Raw genomic sequence first — 24,486 nt, forward strand, 5'->3', positions numbered from 1 at the left:
AGTAATGTTCCCTGCTTCAATGGTATGATCCTATTTCTGACTAAGTAGAGGTAACAATCCCATATTGTTGAAGCTGCAAAGGCTACTTCAGTTGCCAGTAAGTTTAAGGAACTGGCAAAACTCTGCTACTGAAGTCTTGGAGGACACCACTAGGGCAAGTGACTGGAGTAGTCTATGCTATCATCTTTAAAACAGCCCTGCCTACTGCTACTGTAACAAGCCAAATAGGAAATAAGGCAGAATACAGCCTTCCCAAGTGAACGTGGACACACCTGGACACTTAGGTCACATATCCAACCATGCTCTGCTCTACGGTTGGCTTGCAGGTAGAGCTGGTCCTAGAATAGCCTCAGAAGCTCAACAGCTGTTGGGAGTTCTTGCCTCTCTCCCCATACAGTTACAGCACATCAGTGCTGCTTCTCAACCCAGTAGTGCTTCGCAAACTGCCTTGTTCAATAAATCCCACATCATTTGCTATTGACTCTGAAGAATGCTCTTCCTCTGTAGCGTATACACATACGTACTGTAAAATCACTAGAGGAAAGAAGTCAGACACAGCAGTCACAGTCTTAAGGGTCAATAATTCCAATACTATTTAGAAATAAGCTTTTATTAAGTAGATCAATTGAGTTAGGCACTATTGAATTTGAAGAACAAGTACAGAAGAAATAGAAGTTTGACAACCAGTGCTAGTTATACAATGCTATTCAATGGTCAGATTTGTTATTTAATACTCAGAATGCTCACGTAAAATACATTGTCTTCCTAGTCCCAGTGAGTTTTCATTTGCTTGATTCTACTCTCCATCAGAAATTCTATTATAAAAGGACAGTTACCACGTTGCTGGCCAACTGGAAGATCCACATTTGGCTCTAAAACTTTAGGACTGTTCGAATGCTTAAAATGGAAAAGAATAAGAAAAAAAAGTTACTAATAAGTCCATTTTCTCCCCTTCTCTCCCTTCCCTTTTACTGCTGAGACATACTTAAACTTCTCTCTCTGGTAAGAATGAAGTTGTGCTTATGCCTATAATATTTATTAAAAATCCTGGTTAAAATGGGTTAGTAATGCTTGTTATCTTTGGTTTTTTTAAGTCTCTTCCCCAATAAGATATACTCAAAATGGAAGCGTTTTCAAACTACATGAGTGTCAGTTTTCAGGAGCTAGCCAAGAATATTGATCAGGAACATTAACATTTACAAGTATTTCCTCTCTTTTGGCTGCTTGGAGAATTTTAAGTAGCTTTCATTATTACTTTCAAAGGACATGCTCGTGTAGGAACAAAGCATTGAAACGGTACAGAAGTTTGTAACTGGGAAAGGGGATAAACTGCTGGGTGAAGTCTGCATAGATCCAGTTGTATCCAGTTGTAAAAAGTACAAATGCAGTTACTGTTAACTGACTAATTCAAAATAGGAATACATATGAGATAAAGTTATTACTTTTGAGAAAGTGATATACTTCAATATGGGTTGAGATAAATTACAAAGATCACACTGGCTTCTTGAAATATTTCTGGTAACTATTTATCCATCTGCAGATCAACCTAAATATGGATAAACAGAGTTGCCTGCATTAGTGCAAATATACAGGAAAATATTTTTTGCTAGAACATCTCTCCAGTTGTTCTTCTTGTCTACCAGCTGATTGTTCCTTTCATTCAAAACACATTCTTAAGAAGTATGTGACCTAGTCTGCTAAATAAGCTGGTTTATACTCTTGGAGGCACTGGTAGCTATCTCATTAAAAGTTTCTGAATTTCCAACAAATCACAGAACATCTCATTAAAGCTCTCATTTGAAAGGGGCCTGCTCTTGAAAAGACACAGCTGGACAAGCTTTAACACATCTCAGGCTAAAACTGTCTAATCCTATCCCCTTTTCTGCATTAGATTTTAACCTGCAGATACAAGTTCTGCCACAGTATCCCCAGGCCAGTCCCCATTTTCCCTCAAGCACATCAATGCCCATATCTGTACAGGGCTTTACAAAGATCACCCAATATATCCTCTGATAAGAATACCCTACTTGGCAGTGCATTTGCAGGTTGATCACTACTTGCGAAGTATGCTGCTATAAGGGCAGCAAGTCTCATTAGACATCCAGCAGGTTTTTTTACCAGCAAGTAGGGTCACTTCAATACGCAGTGGAGTTGGGCCTCGTGAGGAAGTTTAATACAGCTGTGGCCTAAGTTTGCAATATGGACAGTCCAAATTGCCATTCGTCTTAATAAAGGCAGAAACTGCTGTATGTTAAGAACTACAAACCCATCATACGAATGTTCTACCCCAGTCAAACTAGAGGAAAATAAAACATTTTAAAATGTAGCATGTTCAAAGATCATTCCCAGTGATTGATTGTGCTGGTAATCTATCCTAAATAGTTTGAAAATATACTGCAATCTACTATTTAATTAAAATACACTAATAGCTTAATGACTTGTAAAAATGTATTAATGTGAACTCCCCTTCAGTTTCTTCAGACTTTTTCTGAGGAGGAATGTTTTAAGCAATGTTGGAAGCCTAAGACCAGCTTGTCCACTTTATCTGCTTTACATACTTGTATATTTCCCCTCTAAATTGTTGCTTGGCTTTTACTCTCTGCTTCATTTTGGCACATGTCTAGAAGCTCAGAGAAAGTGCATTTTTTCACCTCAGAATGAATGCATGTGGTATAGTCAGCCTCTATCCTCCCTGACATGACAGCAGGCAGGAAATCTGTATTTTGACGATGTCTTATTGAGAAATGTCTTCTACACCTTTCAGTATTATCAACATTACCTCTTTCCTGTATGCATAAGCTCAAAAGCCTCATTAATTTTGTCAAAAGGCAGGGTGTGAGTCACAAATTCATCAATCTTGATCTTTTTGGACATGTAGTCAGTCACCAGTTTTGGTACATTGTCTACGCTCTTCCAGCCTGAAAGACAGAAAGCATGCATTTGTTTTTCCCCTTTCCACCCACCTCAGAATACAGAGAGAATGAAAAAAATACAACTCTTACATAGGCACTTGTGTGATAAATAAAAAAAGGAACTGAGATCAGTGATATGTTTGTCCCTCCTGCTCTAGGCAGCCAGCAAGTAAGGAATGCAAGAGGACAGCTAGGCCTGGCAAGAGCACGCACTATCCAAACACGAAAGTGCACTAACCTTTCACTAGGTATTTCAGGATTCAGGGTAACAGCAGCCCTCATCTAGGAAGGCATGCATGAGGCATCTCTTATCAGCTCCTATATGTATCTTCATAACGCAACCGAGTTTTGTCTTACTGGGAAAAAGGGCAGTGTAATAACATCAAGTTCGGATACTTCCATGAACCTCAGCGATTACTGAATCTGCAAGTTATGGGTAGCTGTAAAAGTGTCAGTATTTTTTTAGTCTGACAGCACAAAAGGTGTATCAAGCACTCGTTGATTTTTACTTTAAAGCTCTTTATAGCACGTTCCCATGTTAGCCCCACAATTTTCTTAGTGATTAAGCAACACAAACATATTTATGTGAGTTCCTATCTCCCCAAAGACTACATCCTTCCACTGGACCAAACCAAACCACACCTTCACTTAGTGAATAAGCAATCCCTCTATACCACTCCTTTAGTACTGAATAGCATCTAGTTATATTTTCTCTTCAAACTATGTGAGGTATCATACCAATGTGTTTATTTGTAGCCTGTCTGTAGGAATATCAGATCTTAAAAGTCAACACAGCATTTATGAATAGCCTGTCACCAGTATATTTCTTGCACAAGCAAGGTGGTGTGTTCTTCACAGCTTTAACCCATAGTAAATTATTTTTACCCTCATACCAGAGGGAAGTTACCTCCAAACGCGGTCCCTTTCCATGTCCGCCCAGTTACTAGCTGGAATGGCCGTGTGGAGATCTCCTGACCAGCAGCAGCTACTCCGACTATCACGCTGACTCCCCAGCCTTTGTGGCAGGCTTCCAAGGCAGACCTCTTCACAGATGGATGGGACAAAGCAGAGGGGTAATTGCTAATGTTTATGCTGCCTAGACTGGCACAGGTTGCAACTCCTTTCCCTCAGTTAATGAATCACTGCATTAGTATTTCAGGAACAATAAATACACTGAAAAGTATATTAAATTTTCTATTGGTTCAGACTCCTTATACTGTTAAAGATTCACTTTGCTCTTTTTATATCCCATCTAGCTTCCAGAGAAGTCACTCTGAACTCCTGCTGGGAGTTGGGATAAACTGTAGTCAGAGACAACGTAGACCATGTTACTGACAGTTAGGAATGCTGTTATAATTCCTGAAAACCTAGCCTTACCTTCAGTAATACTTCTGCATTTCCCAAGGTTAAATTCATTATCTGAGGAATTAGGGAAATACTGAGTGATCCTGGAGATTTTACTGTTCATTGGACAATATATTTTATGTGGGTTTTGTTAAGTTTTCAACTGTCAACATATGACAATAAAGGATTTCAAAGAACTCCCATTAAGGAAAAAAGTTTGTAAATTTTAAGTGCCATTTTCAACCTAGGAAGTAGCATGTCCATTACATAATTAGGAACTGGATGTAAATTGGCCTTTTTAGTCATAGCAGTTACTAATACTATTTAAAAAATAAATAAATTAGTATGGCATGTCTTCTGCAACAAGGAAGCAGCTCATTTTACTGTTTAGCTAAACAACTAAGTGGCAGGTAGCTATCCCCTCCCTCTGCATGCCACTGTTACGCAAACACTCACCATGACTCCAACATTGCCAATGCACTCAAATGAGTAGTCCACGCCACCATCTGTCATCTCGACCAGCACCTCCTGTATGGGCTTCTTGAAGTCTTGAGGGCTAATGCACTCAGTAGCTCCAAACTCTTTGGCTTTGGCATACTTATCCTTGTTAAGGTCAATGCCAATGATCCGGGATGCTCCTGCTGTTTTACAGCCCATAATAACTGCCAGCCCAACTCCTCCTAAACCAAAGACAGCACACGTAGAGCCAGGTTCCACCTAGGAATAACAAAAGAGCCATGAGCAACACAGAGATAATTCATTCTTCCACATGAGTGGGAAACACAGGTTAAGAAGTCAGATATGAAGGACACATGGAAGCAAATCTATATGGCTATGAGACTTTATCACTTGGATAAGGGAAACTATCTAGAAATTTCATCCAAAAGCTCTTTAGGTACTAGTATTTTTTTTATGTCCGAAGACTCGACTCCCATAACCTGCCCTAGACTCATGCACACTCACCTACCAGCTCTGTCTAACCCGGAGTTTCAAACTATGAGAATGACTTGCTGCAAGATTAAGATGGATTGGAAAAGTAATTTATATATAGCTGGTATCAAAAGGGATGCAGAATCTTCTGCCTGGATTTCCTCTAAAGGGCAGCAGGTTCTTCTAACCTTATCTGGCCTTTATGGAGAAGTTAGAAATTCTTAGCTAAACGTCATCAGTCGAAGAGGAAGGAGAAACAGATATGTGGTACATCACATTGACAGTCCTAATCTAGTCCCTAAGATATCCGCATACTTTGGCTCAGATATAGTTACAGAGAAAAGCCAGAGGCGGCCACAGCTTTTACCTTAGCAGTGTTAATAGCAGCCCCGTAGCCAGTAGAGATTCCACAACCCAGCAGGCACACTTTATCGAGAGGTGCTGCAGCATCTATCTTGGCTACTGAGATATCAGCCACCACAGTATACTCGGAGAAGGTGCTAGTCCCCATGAAGTGGTAAATCTGCTTTCCTTTGCAGGTGAATCTGCTGGTACCATCAGGCATGAGTCCTTTCCCTTGAGTAATTCTTAAGGCAAAGATGGGAAGGAAAGTGCCGTCAGTCTTAAGCAGTAAATACTCTCACCAGACAGTATCCATTAAGTAGCACAGAGATGCAGTTGCATACTTGCACCATTATTTTTAATCATTCCAATAAACCCAGGAGTTCACAGAAATTAGATGCTGAACTCCTAAAACTTCATGCTGTTAATTCCTCCACAGAAGCACTGAAAGAAGTTGAGTTTATCAACATGTTGACCTTGTTAGCTACCAATGCTAACTGCTTTGCCACAGTACCACACGCCTGTCTGCACCTCCTTCAGTATGCTTCCCTTGAATAGCACCTGTCAATTATGTCACTGGGGTTTTTGTTTGGGTTTGAGACACTTTCTTTCAGAATGGCAGCTGGAAACTTAGCTAGGAAACAGGTGTTAAGGAAAAAAGAGCTTTCTGTATAATTCTGTACTACTTGACAGCTCTGGTGTTGACTCCCAAGACCTAAATTCCCTGAAGTGCTTCCCTTAAGTATGGATTAAATATGGAGTCAGAGCATTTATGTTTTCAAAGCTGTGCGTGCAAACTAGCAGTTTATACCTTCACATACATGAAAACAGAGAAACAGATTTACTTAAGAATAAATTTTAAGGAAGAATGGGAAGTAGTGCAAAACTGACTCCCTAAAACACAGACTTTCCAACTCATTAAATGATGCATCAAGAAATTTATTCTTCAAAGGTAACTCCTGTCAATTACTTTTGATAACTAGAAGAGGTACACATTGAACAAATACTGTACTGTGTGTCAAAATATAAAGCATACACACCTTATCTTCTGGCACAGATTTGTTTTAGGATTCTTACAGAACTTGCACTCTCCACACTGGGGGATATATAAAGGGATAACAGTGTCCCCTAAGAAAAAGTAAAAAATATTCTGTGGCTTCTATTCAAGTCAAGCAAGGCATTAGGAAAAAGCTGAAGTTACTCCATTTTCATTGCTTTCATGTGAGCTTGTGGTCATTCAAAACCTTCTTTATGTATTAAAAACTGTTTACGTACAGAGTAGCACTGTTTATACAGAGTGCTAGACTTTTCTCATGTCTGAGCAGACCGCCGATCAGAAGTTCATCATTCCAGAATAGGAATGTTACCATAAAACAAACCAACCCCAAATCAACAGTGAACAACATGATTAAACATTTTTAAGCCCTTTAATTCAGCCAAAAGGTAACAACTAGCATTTGAAAAAAAAAACCAAAACAAACCCTCTTCTAACTATATTGATCCAATCGCAAGTAAGAAATTGGTATGCTGGGCTCTCTGAAGCATTAAACCACGAGCTCATTGAATAGATTAGTGTTGTATCTCCCAGACAAAGAGATATCTACACAGGCATACACCCCAGAATAAGACATTATATTAACTCCTGCCATATAGCATTTCATTGGCCCAGCTGACAGCTGACCTTGTAGTACAGTAACACTTTTAAGGAAGGCAGAAAACTTGTAAGATATTTTCTTACCCGGCTTTACTTTTGTTACTCCTTCCCCAATGCTCTCTACGATCCCTGCTCCTTCGTGACCCAAGATCACAGGGAAACATCCTTCAGGATCAGCACCACTCAGAGTATAGGCATCTGTGTGACAGACAGCAGTGGCAACTATCTGTGAAGAAATACAAATCTGAGGCACCTTGAAGAACAGCATAGTAGCAAAGATCTAAATACTTTCCTTTGGTCAGAAATTCAGAACAATTGATGGGACAAATTTGCCAATCCTGGCAGTGTTTGTGATACAGCCAACTTACCTTCACTTCTGGCAAGGCACAGGAGTGCCAAGGCAAGGCACTTTTTCCTACTTTGAAAAAGTAAAGTCATGACAGTACATCTTTTTTCATTTCCATCAACTAAATTCTGATGCTGAAATGGGTAGATGATGACATCTGGTTTCCTAAAGCTAGAAATCGGTACTCCAAGTTGTCTTAAAGTAGGTTGGCAACTCAGAGTTGAAGTAAGCTAGTCTCTCAAAGGTAAAATGACCAGATAGACCACACAGAACTCTCAGTACTGCGTAAGTCTTAAGCACCATACAGAGACCCTTTCCACAGAGATTAATTTCACCTTAACATATACTTTTTGCCAGATACGGACTACCGGAAAGTCCTGATCAAATCAGAAACTTGGGTGTAAGGAATCCAAGAGACCGATCACAGCTCAGCAGCCCGTGACTTACAGCCTGACTGAAGTAAAATCCAGCATGTTACACAGCTCCAACAGGTCACAAGCTGCTGCGCTTCAAGCAAGATCAAAGGTGTTCCTAGCTCAGATGATTTGTGGGACCTTAGTCTGTAACAACTGGAATTGATCCCTAAGGCTAGCCGTGATCTTTAGACCAGACTGTGAAGTGAGACCTGTATAAGTCAAGTGTTTTTCATAAACAGAAGATCTAAACACCATAATTTTCTTCTTTGTAAAGCCAGCTGAGATACTAATGAACTAATGCTATCTATTCAACATTTCTTCTGTTGGTAAACAAACTGTTCAACTTTAATACTCAGTCTCCCGAAATACAATGCATACAGCTAAAGATTGATTTAATTACCTTGATACGAACTTCATGAGCTTTTGGTGGAGCAACCTCCACCTCCTCAAGACAGAGAGGTTTACCTGCCTCCCAGGCAACAGCAGCCTTGCATTTAATAGCCTAAAAGACAACAACAAAAACAAAACAAAACAAAAAAAGAGGACATCTGTTGTATGGTTCATTTAAAATAATTCTTGTTCAGCCAAGTGAGAAAATGAGAGAAACACTACTGGCTTCTGGAAAGAATCGCAGATCTGAAATTAATAATTTCAACACAAAGGTTTAATTGCCCTACATTTGCTTTCAGGAAGCTAAATAATAATGAGTAAACCAAGATCTGAAATTTGGATATCATTCTCTTATTGAGCAAAAGATGTAATAAAGCCAGGAGTGCTCAGGAGATATTCAAATACTGCAGTGATATGAGCAATAGGAATGGAAAGATTGCATAATGAAAACGGTGGTTTAAAATAAGAGACTGGCATTCATTTGAGATGTGTTCCTCGAGCACAGGGTGTTCGAAGTTAAAAAAAATTCAGAAAGCAAACTCAAGGTCACATAATGGTCTGAGACCCACATCAAAAGTGAATTTCTTGTTCCTTATCAGGATGGCTTCCGAGTACGGTTTTGGCAAGGAGCTGTATGTGCATGCAGCTGACACGCAAAGCCCTCCGGTGACATAGGGACCAGGAAGATTCTGCTATCTTGTTATTGTGCGCTAACAGCTCTGCAGAGCCTGTGTGGGTTACTGTTAGCAAGTCTTCATTCACTGCTCTCAGCACCATGACAAATCCTGCTCTGCAACCACACCTATACAGTCCCAGGAAGTTTTTCAAGCCACACGCTGCAGAGCCTGGATGAAAGAGCAGGATTTGTGGATCTGTAAACCCAATCCTACCAACAGGTACATATGCGCAGCTGACTGAGGAAATCCATAGGCATTACAGCTGTACAATCTAGAACAGCTTTAGGTGCTGCAAGGGTAAGCATCTGGAGTACCCTTAGACGTCAGTTTTACAAAGCATGACTCCTGGTCTGTCCTTCATGATAAAATGGACAGCGTATCAAATAATCTGAATTTTGCTTCTTGACAGACACAACATCTTTCAGCAAATGTGATACGCAATACCCTCCTGTGGGGGACACAGGTGAGTTGTGAAATCAAATTCAAGACCTTATCTACATAAAACCTGACAAGGAATGCCGTCGCAGACTAGACTGCTCTGGAACAGATCCCTTTGCAATCTACTCCAGAATAGCATCCGTGTATTTTAGAATAATTAAATTATACCATAAGACTTGAACCTATTTTCATCCAAGCAAACACGGTCTAAGCCATTGCTATGACAGTTGGAAATATGAAGCATTTCATAGCTTATGCTATAAACCAATGTAAGAAAATGACATTTTATGCACTCAAACTAGCTGTGGTGTTCCCATGGAATCCCTGAAAGAGGATTAATGCAAGTTCCCAAAACCCGACATAAAGTCATCCAGCCTTTTTGAAATTTCACTGCCTGGAAGAAATAACAGCACTGAGACCACTTGTTGAACTCGCCAGGTCTGACGCATCACCTGCTTGTATACAAGAAAATAATGTGTAGTTTATGACTTTCTGTGGTATTCTCATTGTACAATAAACAGTACTGGACTTTGCCAGAACCAAGTAACACCCTCCCTGTACCTGTAGTAGCAGAACTGCAGGTGTTTACCTTGGCTTAAACTTGCTAAAATAAATACTCCCAACCCTAAAAGGCCTGAAGCTTTATAACAGAAAACAGGTAGCCATTCCTACAGCCACAGGGCCAAGATTAGACAGAACCTAGAACTGTGAATTCCCCCTGCCCTGCTTTTTACTACCAGGGTAAACATTACAAAAATGCACTGAATCTGACATAGTAACTAACTGTGGAGCCACAGCATGGGCATTCAGGCCTCATCTGTAGATGTACCGAAGATTTCTTCCAGAAAAATCTAAATTCAAGGCACAAAGCACACTAAGAGCCATCATGCAATAAATCATTTACTGGTTTTCAATCCATTCCTCATCCTCCCCTCACGAAATCAGTTGTTCTTGCACAGGAGACTGTGCATTCCTAAAATCTGAATTTCCACAAGCTTAGTTAAGCACAAGATTAAAGAGGGGGAAAAAAGAAAATCTCCTTACAGGATGAATTCTGATCTTCCTAAAACTAACGTCACATATGTGGAAGTGTATGTTAAAATAATAACTTCTGATTCAGAAACTTTTAAAGAAGCTGGCTTCTGAAATCTCAGGCAGCTCCTAACAGCCATAAAGGCCCCATGGCTATTCAGAGCGGATATCGGAAAAGCCCTGTCTTCTGACCTTTCGATATTCAAGACACTGTTGCTTTGCTGAAGATACTGAAGCCAACAACTCAAAAAAACCCCCAACTTTCTTAATTTTCTCTATTAAAAGATTAGCACAGGAACACAACTGTTAAGTTGCCTGTAGCTACACACACGATCGGCTATCTTACTCAAGATGCAATCAAGCTCTTGGCAGCCAGAGAAGCTGCCCTATCCTCTCTGGAACCGCTGCTGGCCCGGACCAGCCTCCAGTGTCTGGACAAGTGAGAGCGCCCAGCCTGCGCAGCCCAGGGCACTGAACAGCTGCACAGAAATTAAAGCAGTATTAAGTAAGTTTGGACTATCATGATGTTTTGCAAGCAATACAGCAAACATGCCAGGCAATGTTTTCAAGAGCAAGCAGCGTTCAGCTCTACTGAAAACAGACTGGCATTGCTATCAGAGAGCAGCCTCAAGGATCAAACTCACTGAAAAGTGGCATCTCCCCAGATGTGCACCTGTTCTTTCTTCTCCCACTAAACAATCACAAGAAGAAAACACACAGGGTGAACCGCGCTTTATTTCCTCCAGACCATCTATCTCAGCTGACAGTGCGCTCCTTGCTGCCTTCTGGCAACTGAGTGTGCACTGAGGAGCCAACACCTTCCCTGCCCTGTGTGCCAAGCCATCTCTTTTTCCCTTCCTTCGAGCTTATTAAGTCACACCTGTCCAAAGCCCATAGGAAACCATGCAAGGCCAACGTCTTCTGCTTGTTCTTCCATCATTGTGACTAACAAACGGTCTAAGCACACAAGTGGAACCCTTAGATCCAAAAACATGCATGGGGGTTGAGGCCTGCGAACAATGCATGTATTTCATAGAATCGTTAAGGTTGGAAAAGACCTCCATGATCACCAAGTCCACCAGTCGACCCAACACCCCCATACCTCCTAAACCATGCCCTGGAGTGCAACATCTACATACTTTTTGAACACCTCCAGGGACGGTGACTCCACCACCTCTCTGGGCAGCCCGTTCCAACGCCTGACCACTCTTTCAGTGAAGAAATTTTTCCTCATATCCAATCTAAACCTCCCCTGGCGCAGCTTGAGGCCATTTTCTCTTGTCCTATTACTAGTGACCTGGGAGAAGAGACCAACCCCCACCTCACTACAACCTCCTTTCAGGTAGTTGTAGAGAGCGATAAGGTCATCCCTCAGCCTCCTCCTCTCCAGGCTAAACAACCCCAGCTCCCTCAGCCGCTCCTCATCAGACTTGTGCTCTAGACCCTTCACCAGCATCGCTGCCCTTCTCTGGATACGCTCCAGCACCTCGGCGTCCCTCTTGTGCTGTGGGGAATTCGAGGGGATTTCTGCTCCCAAGCCCGCGAACTCTTACAGCAGGAGCCTCCCACGCGCACATAACGGCACCGATTTCCGCCGCGCACCCTACACGCGCAGGACAGGGGGAAGGGGACGCCAAGCCGACCCCTGCGCCCCGATTTTCGCTAGCGCCGCGCGCTCGCACTGCAGCTTTCGGGCGGGAGCAAAAAGATCAGCGAGGGCCCGCAAGCGCCGCATCCGGACGGACATCCGGACGGACATCCGGACGGACTCCCAGCCCCCCGCCCCGTGCAGGCGCCGCGCGAGACCCCCCGCGCGCCCCGGGGCCCACTCCACCCAGCGCGCCCCCGCGGAACACGCTCACGAGCCCCCTCACCCCGCCAGCCATAGCGCACGAGACGGAAGGGGGAGGTAGCCCCGCCCACACGCCCCCTCCCGCCCCCTCTGGCGCGCATGCGCGCTGCCGTGGTGGGCGTCGCGGTGCGGAGGGCGGGAGCACCGTGAGGGGGCCGGCTCCTTCCCGTCTCCCCTCATCAGCCCGCTGGGGTGGCGGGGCGGGAGCGGCCGCAAGGGGTCGCAAAGCCCTCGCAGCACTCTTCTTCCCGCAAACCCCGGTGCGGGTAAGGGTCCGGCTTTTTTCCCGTGGATTCCCCGCTGAGCTACTTTTGTAGCTTCTGGCGGTTGCGTCAATGTCTCACAAGTAATCCCGTCAGTCCGGCAGGCGGATTGACGTTATTCTGCCTGTGAGAGAGCAGGCCCGTTGTCCCGGGTAGTGGGTCTAGCCCCGATGCCGCCGGCTCCAGGCTACCCAGCTCCCTTCCGGAGTAAGGGGGTGTAACCGACCCCCTCTGTTCTACTCCGTGAGGGCTGCGGTCCGTGCGTTCCCTCCGAGAGGGTCCCCCTCTTGCACCCGGCCTGGAGACACTTGGTACCTCCCGCATCTCACCCGCGCGCAGGTGGGAACTCTCCTCATGTCTCCCGTGTGGGTCCTTCGCACCTGAACCTGTACTCGGCCGGCTGAACAGTAGTGGTGGAGGCTTTGCTGGGTAGCTTCAAGCTGGGTGAAGGCAGCCCCTTCCCAGTGGAGGCTAAGGGCTCGGCAGTGCAATGGCAGTTTTGGCTGAGACCCCTCGAGATCCCATCTGGCAGGCTTTGAAGCAAAGCAGGTATTGCTGCAAGATGGGATCATTAACTTCCTCACATTGTCGTTTCATTTTCTGAAGAACCTTCTTTCTCCAGGCAGGCAGGAAAGGCTTCCCATGAGATCTGCAGATGTGGCTTTGTAAGATCAGGTTCAGGATGTAAGATCAGGATGCTGGGATTTTACATGAGAGGTGCTGGTGCTTGAGGAATGGCAGGGTGTAACTAAGCCCCTCTCAGTAAGAGTTGGAGTTTTTATTTTCTGGTGACAGGCTAACAAAACTCAGCAAATACCACAGTTAGACAACAGCACCAACCTGGGAAAAAATAAACTTTAATAACATAACTTAAAGAACTCTAGCATTTAATAAATAAAACATTTAATAACATAACTAAAATGACAGATTAAACCTGTAGGCTCAGGAAAGCTAGCACCTAGCTGGAAGGTAATTTGGGCAGTGCAAGTGCTGTGTAGGTTTCACATATGGTGAAATGTGTTGAGAAGGAATGAAAAGATGTGTGATCAGGCTGCCCGTCCCATGGCCTTCTTGAGGCTTTCCTCTAGGTACTTCAGTTTGTGTTCACTGGCTACCACTAAAACCCCGTTGTTGAAATTGAAGCAGGCCTTGTCCATTTAACCATTCTCAGTTAAATTTAGCTCTGTCAGCCTCTCCTGTGAATTTCGTGCTCTTGGTCACCCCAGTTTGTCAGGGCTTCCAAAAAGACTCAAAGCATTTTACGTTTATCTAAACTCTGCAGTTGCTCAGTTTTTGTTAGTATCTGATATTCTGGAAACTGCAGGTACTGATTCTCGTAGACAAAAGCACAAATGCAGAAATCATAACTCCTTAATGCTCATTGTCCGATTTCAGAGGTTAAAGTGACTGGTTTTATTATTTTTTCCTTCCCTTTAAGTTTTGTGATGCTGTCTCCAGTGTTGCTGTGTACTATTGGGAGCCCCGGGGGATGGTAAGTGGTTTTGCAACTTTCTTTCTATTCTCAGTACCATGCAAGTAAATGAAGTTACCATGCTGTGCTCTTGACTAACTGTTTATGCTTTGACGTGCACCTTTCAGATTTCTATAGGAAAGGTCTGTAGGTGAGGACTCCTAGTGCTCCTGTGGTTTTTATGTTGGGTTGGTCTTGGTGTGTTGTTCTGGCAGATTTTACATGCTTATCAGAAACATCAGTTTGGATTGAGAAGAGGAGGCCTTGGAAGCACTGTGAGCATGTGGGAGAGAGGCCTGGCAATCGTGTTTTTGCTTGGAGGATGTCTTCTGTTCCACGTGTCGAGCGGGGGAAAACCCCCAAACCACTAGGGATCTGCATTAGCTTTTTTTTTTTCTTCTTTCTTTTAAATTGTGTTATTGTGCCCATCCTGGAGGCCTTAGTTTTTAGTGAGGGCTTTTCTGTACCTTATTTTGACTTTTAAGTACAAAAAGATGCAGGGCAAGAAGTCACTTGCAAGCTTGGCAGCTGGTACATGCTGAAAGAAGACACACGTGATCTGCGAGGGTGCTCATCCTGGGCACTCCGAGTGCCAGCAGCAGAAGCTGGCTGTATGCCAGCATCAGAACTAGGAGGTGATGGTTAGGGGCTGTAACTGCTGGCTGCAAGCTCGCATACTGGTGGACAGGCTGGCGAGGCATAGGGAGGCTGGAGGGGATTGGCATGCCTACCAGTAAGTGAAACTGAAATGCATTCTCACAAACATTGTCCGGTTAATTTTCCCTGAACAGAAATGGTGCTAGATTGACACAGAGGTAATTTTTCTCCTGTTAATACAATTTCCCAAATGAAACAAATGTAATTTAAGTAGTTTTGATATATATATTTCATTAGAACAACCCTGTTAAACCTGGGATAACCTGTGCACAGGTTTCAGCTGTGGTGCCTTGAGTGTAGCAGTCTTTTTGTGGGGCATTGCTCTCAAAACCATCCTTTTGATTTAAGCTTTCTTATATTTTCCTATTAAATACTGGATGGTAACACTTGCGTAGCATTCAGAAAAATTAGAAATTCTTGTCATTCTTCAAATCAGCATCAATTGATTTTTGTAAGGTGCAAATACAGCTGTTTGAGAAATGGAAACATTTAAACAATAAAAAATGTTTTAATTTACGATGTTCAAAGCTGGTTGATGATTTTTTGGGATAATTCTTAGTTAATTAAAATATTTCAGTTTTATAAATACAAATATAAATTTAAAATTTTATCCAGTATTTCAAGAAATGGTTGGTTCCAAAGAAAAAACGTTAGGAATAACTTCACTAATTAATCATAGTATAATGCTAAAGTATACTAAAGTAAAATAACTTTTCAAAACAAAGGCCCATGTTAATTAGATGTATTCAAAATAAATATGAAATTGAACATGACAGTTTTGCAGTAGAGACACATAAGGCTGGAATACTGAAAAGTTTGTAATAGTTTAGATATGGAAATAAGTCATTCAGGGAGGTTTATGATTAAATAGTCTCAGGTATTTGCTTTCACTGAAAATCAGATAAAACACAGAAAGCTGATATTTTATGTGCTCATTCCAATAGTTAATAGTAAACTAAATCTGGAAGGGAAATTTTAAAGATAAAAGAGGGGGAAGGGTTATGCTGGCACCTCCTTGCTAACACTTGACAGCATTTTCTTCTGGTATGTGTGTCTTTGCTAGTCTTTCAAACACAATTATTTGGTCAGCTGTGAAACCAGTGATATTTTAGGAAAAGCAGAATTTGGGGAGCACTCTAATTATCTGCTGAAATTTGAAGCCCTGCCCAGTTAGTGATGGTTGTCAAAGGGGCAGGAGGATCACCAAGTTATTGGAAAGCTAGCAGTAACGCATTTGCTGGCTCAAGGAAAGGGCAGCTGAACCACTTCCCGCTGGCGCTTGTCATGTCGTGGCTGGTAGCAGAGCACAGCAATGAGGACGGCAGAACGTCCTGTGGAGCTGGCAGCTGCACACACATGTGCCCACATACACCGCTCCCCACAGGGCAAACCTCAGCCATGGATGTCTGCTGCAGGCAGGTGCTTGAGCTGTGCAGACATCCAGCTCTTCCAGCATGTTCAGAAGTTGATTGGCAGCATGCAGAGAGAGCAGTGAAAGGTCACTACCAGGTGGCACTGCTATGACACAACTCGTCACTACTCAGAAGTGCTCACACCATTTTTCACGTAGCAACAGTTCAAAATAATTGGTAAAGTGCAAGTTAAAACCAGCTTAAGGCAGAATTATTTTATAGCAATCAAATTTTGTTTCATCTAGGTTTAGATTTTTTTCAAAAAGGGAAATTTTTCTTTTTGTGTCCCAGTGCTGCACAAATCTATTTATATGTTTATATTTATTACAGAGTTACTAGGCTAATTGATTACTTTTTTGGCATTTGCCACTAGTATAAAATTAAGGCTGTGCCGATGCACGTGTGGTATTAGGGAAACTTGTTTATTGGGAGGAGCTTCTTGTAGTGTTTTCTCAGTAGGGAAGTGCTAGAACTCAATTAAACATTTAACAAGTTATTTTGATGTTATCTCATTACACGCAGTCTTATTGTTTTATGCTTAAAAAGTAGTTAAGAGAAGTATAGGTAACTTTATAGCAAGGCAAAGTGAGTTCTGTGTGTAGAAGCTACTGTAAATTGGCAGACAAGGTGGAATTTGTTAACCTTTGATAACTCATTTTAGTGTTCATTATGTGCTGTGTAATTGCTGGTTGTGCTGAGGGGTTTCCAGAAGTTCAAAGGACTATAGGCTGGGATAGGAGTTGCTCAAAAGTTGCTTAAAAGGCATTATAGTGTGATTGATCTGATATTCAGCACCGAAAAAGGGTTAGTTTAGCAGAATGACCTGCTCTCAGTGGCAATCCTGTTCTCTGGGGAAGATTTTGCTCAGCTGTGCTGTCAATATTCTGTGGGACTTGGTGCTGGAAATATATTACAAGTACAACAGCATTTGCAAAAATGAAACCACATGCATGTATGCATGTATAAATGTTAAGTAATAATAAGAAAGTTATCTACTCCTTTATATAATATGCTTCAAATAATATAGTGCTAGCTACTGTCCCTTATTACCTTTCAATGCTAACCATTCCATATTTGTGTGAGCTGTATTTTCTTAAATATTAATTATTAATACATATTTGTTAAATATTAACTAGTAAATCAATTTGTTAAATAATGAGACCAGCCAAAAATAAGGCTTAAGTTCATGTGAGGGTCTTCAAGAATTTTAGATCAATCCTCAGAAAACAAGGACAGTTCCATTGCTGCAACAAAGAAAATCAACCACGTGAAAGTTTGTTTTAAAGTTAAGAAAAAAGCCTGACCTGCAAACAGAAAACATCGGTATATGGAACTTGGATATGTATACTATTCACTTACTGTCTTCAGATGTTCCTGTTCTGTTAGAGGAATCTTTCCTACCAATCCTATCGCTGTGGGCTGTTCATCAGCCTAGTAGCATTGCTCTCCTTTGGCAGGCTGTGAAAGTGATAGTTTAGTTGGTTGGCTCAGTAGCATTTTTGTACTCTTATCCTCACACTGAAGAGAAATTTGGGGAAGTTTTCTTTCCTTACCCTTTGCTAAATTGTCCTCAACAGAGATAAAGTCACACTAAAGGAAACTGTGACAAAAACATCGGTGAAGACAAAGTATTTTCAAACATCCTTCAGTAAAGAGACCTCTGTGACCTGTTAAAAGATTCTCCCACCCCATGCTTCTTGTGTCTGCTCCAATCCTACATGTTTTCTATTATATAAGCTGATAATTTTATTAATATATCCTGTCAGTTTACAATGGTTATATGGTTCAGCAATGCAGCTTTTCCAGCACGATAGAAGTTTGCCTGAAGTTACTGCAGTCAGCTGGGATCTAGATGTACAGAGCCCTAGGTTCTGTAGGCTAACTCCTCTTGAAACTCTCTTACTGTTGCCTAAACACCCAGACACATACTTCAGTGTGAAAATGGAATACAGACTTGGGAGTGCGTTTGCTTTCCTCATACAGACTCAGCACCGGGTGCCTAAAGCTGTGGAAATACATAGCCTCATTGACTGCATGTTAATTTTCCTTTTTAGATATGAATTGGTGGCTGGAATGAGGTTTTCTTGAAGCATTTGAAGACACGTTTTGTTTTGTTTTGTTTTCTTTTTAAATGTATCCAAGATGATAGACTCATGAGATAGGACAACAAAACACTCAGCTTCATATTCATATACCTCATAAACACAATAAGGTAGATTTGATTTCTTGATAACTTACCTCTTTCCTGCAATCATACGGTGAAAAGCATCACTGATTTTTATCGAATGGTGAAGTATATGACACCAAGGCATGCAAATAAAATTTCTTTGCCATGTAGCAGACACCAGCTTTGGTACACTCTCCATGCTCTTCCAACCTGCAACAGAATCCATAAAACCAAGTTCTGTTAACAGTGAACAAACTGAGTTTAATTAGTAAATCAGGTTACAAGAAAAAACACTTTGATCCAAGGTTAGACACCTGCCTGATTCCCTACTTTAGTTTTCAAGGCAGTGGTCACACTTTCTTTTCTGATGCTTTTCTTCCCTTATCAGCCACATAAATATTTTGCAAAAACTATTAAATACAATTGATGAATGTTTCATGAGAACAGGAAATTCACTGAATGTATAACATCTATCAAGTGCCTAATTGCTGCTGAGTATTCTGTATCCGTCCAGGTTAAATATACACACACCACTGAGCACTATTACTGATACAGTAATATTAATAACCTGAATAGTCTGATTCCTGTATAAAATGTGCCCCAACAATCCACTGGTTTTGAGGGATACCTGCTGAACAGAAGAAAAGCACCAGACCTATTACTAGTTAAATGGCAGATCTATGCTTCTGGTATTTTTTGATTGTCTTTGCTGTGAGTTTTGGGTAAAAAGCAGCGTTTGGTCAGGATACCTTCATTGCTGTGTTAGCAGTCAAGTGTTACTCCACAAATTGCTAATTTGTAAGGAGTCAACTGAATTATAAAGCTTTTTATATTTTTTAATGTTAAGTATCACATAGTTCAGTTTTTGCTTGATAGTAATATCCTGGAAAGAGGATGTTTAATACATTAAATGCTGTTACACATTCAGTTACACTCTGAAAATGAAAAATTTCTTTGTTGTTGTGTTCAGATGTGTGAAGTCTGAAGGCTTTATTGTGTCTTTTTGTATCCAGTGTTTTGAGAAACTGGGAGGCAAATGGGATGCCCTTATGATGGCCTTGTTCTGATAATCACTTCCAAAAATTTCAAGACTCTACTAAGTATACTAACTGCTGAAACACAGTCACAAAGGAATCAACATTTTAAGTAGAAAACATATGCCTTTTTGAATCTACTTTTTCTTTTGTATCTTTCCAAGTTGTTTTTCTGTGTTTGTTTCTCCTGGATACCACAGATTATTTAGAATTAGATTTAGATTCTTAAAGTATGTGTCATTTTGTTACTCTTATTTTCTAGTAGAAGATTTGCAGGTTTTCTGCATTGTAAGTTTAGTTTCTGAGGTTAGTGGGAGAAAAAAAAATCACTTTTGGAATTAATTATAGTAAGATCTTAAAGTAATTTAAAGTGAAGGCTAGTTGTGCTGCATCACTCTATGCATTGCTGACAGAATATATGAATAAACAACGTGTTTAGTAATGATCTATGTGGAATGTGCAGTCCAGTATTCATAAGTCACTGGGTATTATATAGCATCTTGGATCCCTTTACGTATGCTTCTTTACCAGCAACAGCCCTAATAATATCCTCAAAGGTTATTTGCACAAAACTGTAACAGATTCCAAGTTCTGAATGTCTGAACTGCAAGAGCAAGCTTACCCAATTGATGAACGTGCGTGCTTATAATAAATCTAAGGGGAAAAAAAAAACCCCAACCAACGATGCAAAGGCAATCCCTTACCACCCCCCATGAGGAGGCTGATGTCCAGCCAGTCTCTGAGCAACAGTTACATTGGGAAGACTACCTCCCATTTTTATTGCTGAGTATGACATTATATGGCATAGAATATCCCTCTGGTCAATCAAGGTCAGCTGTCCTGGCAGTGCTCCCTTCCAGCCATTTACCCACCCCAGCCTGCTTGCTGCAGGGAGCAGGGTGAGGACCAGAGAAGCCTTGACACTGTTCAAGCACTGTTTAGCAATAGCTAAAAGATTTAGTGTCTTACCAACACTGTTTTGATCAGAACTGTAAACCACAGCAACGTATGGGCTGCTATGAAGAAAGTTTACTCCATCACAGCCAGACCCAGTACAACTCTAGGGCAAGGGATGTGTTTCTAGTCTATATTCAGGGTGCCTAGTGTGATGTGCTCTTTGTCTTGGACAAGGACAGGCAGCTCTTGTGTAGCACTACTGAATGACATCTCGTTGGCAGAGGATGTTTTGTCAGAGTCAGTGGAAGAACCTGTGGAACTGGAGCAGTTCTGGTGAAAGTGCAAACCTGGGAACTGTCAGATCAAAACTGGAATAGGGTATACTGAGATTAGGTGCCCGCTCTTCCAGCCTGTTAGGGAATAAAGGGATTTTTTGGATGTTGCTCTTGAATGTAAGTATCTAAACTCCATGTATGTCCTGTTTCAGAACTGAACTTAAGTCAGTAGTAATTTGTGGCAGTACTGTACCAAACAAAACATTTATTCTAAACCCCTCAAAAATGCAAAAGAAATTACAACACATCAACCAAATTTCTGAAAATTGCTATTGCAAGCATTAGTATAATGTTGTAACATGAGTAAGTTCGATTGTGTTGTTGAATAATAATAATTATTATCATTATTTCATTCAGAACAGAGAAAAGGCCATTTTTGCTGCAAGTGAGGTGCCAGTTACAGTTTTCTCCATTTGAACTGAGTTTCTCAGTAAGATTTCACCTGAGAAATTCAGACTATGCCATTGTAACTCAGCTCTTCTTTACTGCATGTTTTTTTAATAATCTAGGAATTTGTAAAAATCTCCACGGTTTCTTTAAGTATTAACATTTGGGTTGTATATAGCCTGGAAACTTACTTAAGTCCACATAAAAGCTTTAGCACTGGTTCAGTAAATAAACACAGATGTAACATAATGGAAACATAAATTTTGCATGTGAAAGCCAAAGCATGTTATCATCTGCTTATCACCAACTATATATGGGTGAAGTACTATAAGCCTCAGTGCTTAGTTGCTAAAGGGGATGAATTCTTGCTCAAAGCAAGGAAAGAAACTACAGAGAATAGCCAAATACTGCTGGGAAAAGATGCCGTTAATACTACTATATGCATTTCTGCTGAAACGCATCTGTTTACTAAAACAGACAGTCTGACGTACAGCAGAAGACTTTCTTTGTTTTGCATGCATGTAAAGCCCAAAGGATGTGAAGAAAGCCAAACTAAAAATAAGTACATTCCTGTAATTCTTATCAAAATCAAAACAAAGTAAGACCCTTCCTGCATTTATTAAACCCTATAAAGCAGAAAATCTCTCAGTAGGTTTGTTACAAAAGATGTTTTCAAGAGATAACCAGCCTTTATTGCAAACGTTTCATTATGTTCAAAGCAAATTTGTGCTGTGTTTGTTAGGGAATGTGGCTCCCATCTCAGTTTGTGCAAATTTTGAGTAATATTATCAGTTTAATGCTGGAATAAAGCTACTAGTAACGTTGTTACTGACACATCTTTGAAACATTGACCCTTTTGCTGAGGAAAAGGAATGCTACCTCCAAGTAAAACAAAAATTAAGGTAATGGAGTATCTCTAAGGTAAAGGTCAAAATATGAAATTGAGAATTCTGGAAAAATATTATTAGCCCAGGTCCTAACACTTGTGAGGAATTATATATGGAAAGTAGGAGGGTTTGTAGCTGAAAGTATCAAATGCATGTAATTTCCCACTGAAATTGGAGACTGTTTTTATATTTCATGGAACTTGTGTATGAAGATAAAAGCACCCTTACCTTTTTGCCATGTTTGGTATATGCTATAAGACTATGTTGTACTGTCACATGATGTTGCTTTCCTTAAAGACTTTATTTTTCCCCAACATATTGTAGGAATTGATCAGGATACATGCTGATCTGATCAGGAATTGAACTGACACTGCCTCATCTTGTTCTTTAAACTACGTGATCCAGACTAGGACTATAATTGACTTCTTACTGTCTGTAACAATCGTAGCAGTATCCAAACCAAGCAGTCTTAAGGGCTGCAGCAGAAAATCCACTTCAAGTAAAAACATTACCAAGGTTTCAGCTGTTACAATTTGCCTTGTTTGCTGCAGAACAGAATCCAAATCAATGGCTTAGACGTCGATCATGTAACAAGTGTATTTTTAAATACAAATTTTGATGAGGGTATCTTAGTATAGCTAAGTAAGTCAGTGAGTAATTGCTCTTAATGCTTTTCTTTTTAATTCTGTTCTTTGTGAAGCATTGCTTGTATGGCAAGGTGCCTGGGTGCTCTCACTTAGAGCAACCGCCACTTCTGGAGAAAGCCATTTGCCTTAGAAGTGTTCATGCAAAGGGCTTATTCACAGGTATAAAACTTAAGTGGTTGTTGAGGGAAGAGTTGCTTCTGCTTCTGTTGATTATCTAGATAGTTGCTAAGCTTCTCTTTAGGCTTCGTAAAACTGTAATCACACAGCAAATACAGAAGGAAGGAAAGGAAATTAGGAGAAATAAGTGTGTGCTTAGTGTATTTCCATTCTGGACTCACAAGAATCAGCAAATACCTTCACGGTGACACATGTGCCCCAGAGATGTGTCATGCTGCATAGCTCTTTAGACAGGGTAGGATGAATGGAGCAGTGTCTGGAACAGCAGCACAGCTCCATATGAGTGTTGTGCACCAAATGGTGTGCCTGAGGGGCTGGGTCGATTTCTTCTATGAAATGTTCTGTTCAAATATAAGATGCAATTGCAATAAATCTGAGTCTATTCCTGTGCTGCTGTAGGAACTGTATGATGTAGCCCTTGTCACAAACCTGTTGTGTTCTGTATTAAAAATACGGGGGGTTACTGCCATTAAGATTATTTATGATAGTTTTAGCTGATTTGTCTACTTTTAATTTCTAGGCTACTTTTCCCCACTTGTTCCTGTGCAAACAATGCTGGTTACCACAAAAAGTTTTTCCCTTGTTAGTGTTTATGCCCTTATTTTATTTTTGGAAGGTAGCCATATCCTTTTACCCTCCCCTTTGTTAGACTGGGTAAGTCACGCACTTATAGTATCTTTTATCACTGTGGCTTCCTTTCTTTGGCCCTGCTAGTAGCATGCCTTTGCATCTCTTCCAGTTTGAATTAATTGTTCTTGAACATGGTTATCCAGAATTTTTTTATTTGTTCATCATAGTAATTTAGTCTCAAATAACTGAAAACTGAGGCTGACATGTCTGTGCAAGCGATAAATTACTGAAACGTTTCTGTTGTTTGATTTCTCTATGTAATAACTAACCTAGCTAAGTGAGCTGCTTTGTGTAATTTCTGTATTCTGTGTATTTATTGTGTTAGCTGTAACTGGTTAATTTCTGCAATATGCACCTTCATGCTTCACTTAAACTGGGGAAGAAGATGCTTTGATACCAATGACTATGGACCGAAGCCTGACCTCTCACCAGAGTAATTGTATGGTTAAGACATCGTTGTCTGCAATGAGGGTTTTTTTACCCAGTCTCACCCGTAGCTTCAGGCTCCTGACGGTCCCCACAGGAGCCATAACAGAAGTCTTTCTGGAGAAATACTGTTTGAATGCTCCACTGTGCAAACTATATTGAAACTTTTGCCCTTTCCAGTGAGCTGGAAGTTAAATGCTGGGGAGAGGCTCGCTGGATTTAAAAAGTACTGAGTGAGATACAATGGCCAAGTTTGGCTGCTGAAGTTGATGCTGCTTTGGTGACACCTGGGGTTTTTTTGCTGGGGGACTTTGGGATTGCAGCAAAGTATAAGTTTATGCTAGGAAATTTCATTGATCATGTATTTCCAGAGAAGGTCAATGTATTTTAGTGGAACTATTAAAAAAAAATAATTCAAGTATATTCCACAAGGGGACATAACATGGAACAGTCTTTCCATTTAGAGTGTAAATAGAATAGTGGGAAAATTATTTCTCCTTTTGTATTTTACTAGGCAAATTTGAGAAATTCAGTCCACAGTATATTGGCTAAAACAAAGAAATAGACCAGCATCCTATTATGCAATGTATTTCCTGTTTTCCTCTCCCTAAAGCTGTTGGGCACAATCCACACTGGAGTCACCTCTACTATGTGATTTTCATGGTGCAGTAGAGTATACTTATTAAATGGCAGATAGTGGGAGGGTTACAAGCACACTGAAAGAGAGGAATAGAAAACAATCCTGACAGTTTGGGGAAATGCT

The 24,486-nt window shown here is 41.0% G+C and overlaps 1 protein-coding gene across 2 annotated transcripts; it reads right to left on the bottom strand.

Annotated features, from left to right (window-relative positions):
- Positions 1 to 569: 569 nt before the first annotated feature.
- Positions 570 to 12,444, bottom strand: LOC104050052 (alcohol dehydrogenase class-3). Of its 2 annotated transcripts, none has more exons than XM_064450001.1 (9): positions 12,356 to 12,444; positions 8,345 to 8,446; positions 7,267 to 7,408; positions 6,569 to 6,656; positions 5,554 to 5,773; positions 4,713 to 4,973; positions 3,820 to 3,955; positions 2,780 to 2,918; positions 570 to 897 (listed from the first exon to the last, which is right to left on the bottom strand). In XM_064450001.1, exons 1-9 carry the CDS (start codon positions 12,365 to 12,367, stop codon positions 873 to 875), a joined length of 1,125 nt encoding a protein of 374 aa, XP_064306071.1. In that variant the 5' UTR covers positions 12,368 to 12,444; the 3' UTR covers positions 570 to 872. The 2 variants fall into 2 exon arrangements, with proteins under 2 accessions (XP_064306071.1, XP_064306070.1); XM_064450000.1 differs by lacking the exon at positions 12,356 to 12,444 and adding an exon at positions 12,035 to 12,073.
- Between the last annotated feature and the right edge of the window lie 12,042 nt (positions 12,445 to 24,486).

This window comes from Phalacrocorax carbo, chromosome 4, assembly GCF_963921805.1.
Source record: "Phalacrocorax carbo chromosome 4, bPhaCar2.1, whole genome shotgun sequence".
Classification (NCBI taxonomy): Eukaryota; Metazoa; Chordata; class Aves; order Suliformes; family Phalacrocoracidae; genus Phalacrocorax; species Phalacrocorax carbo.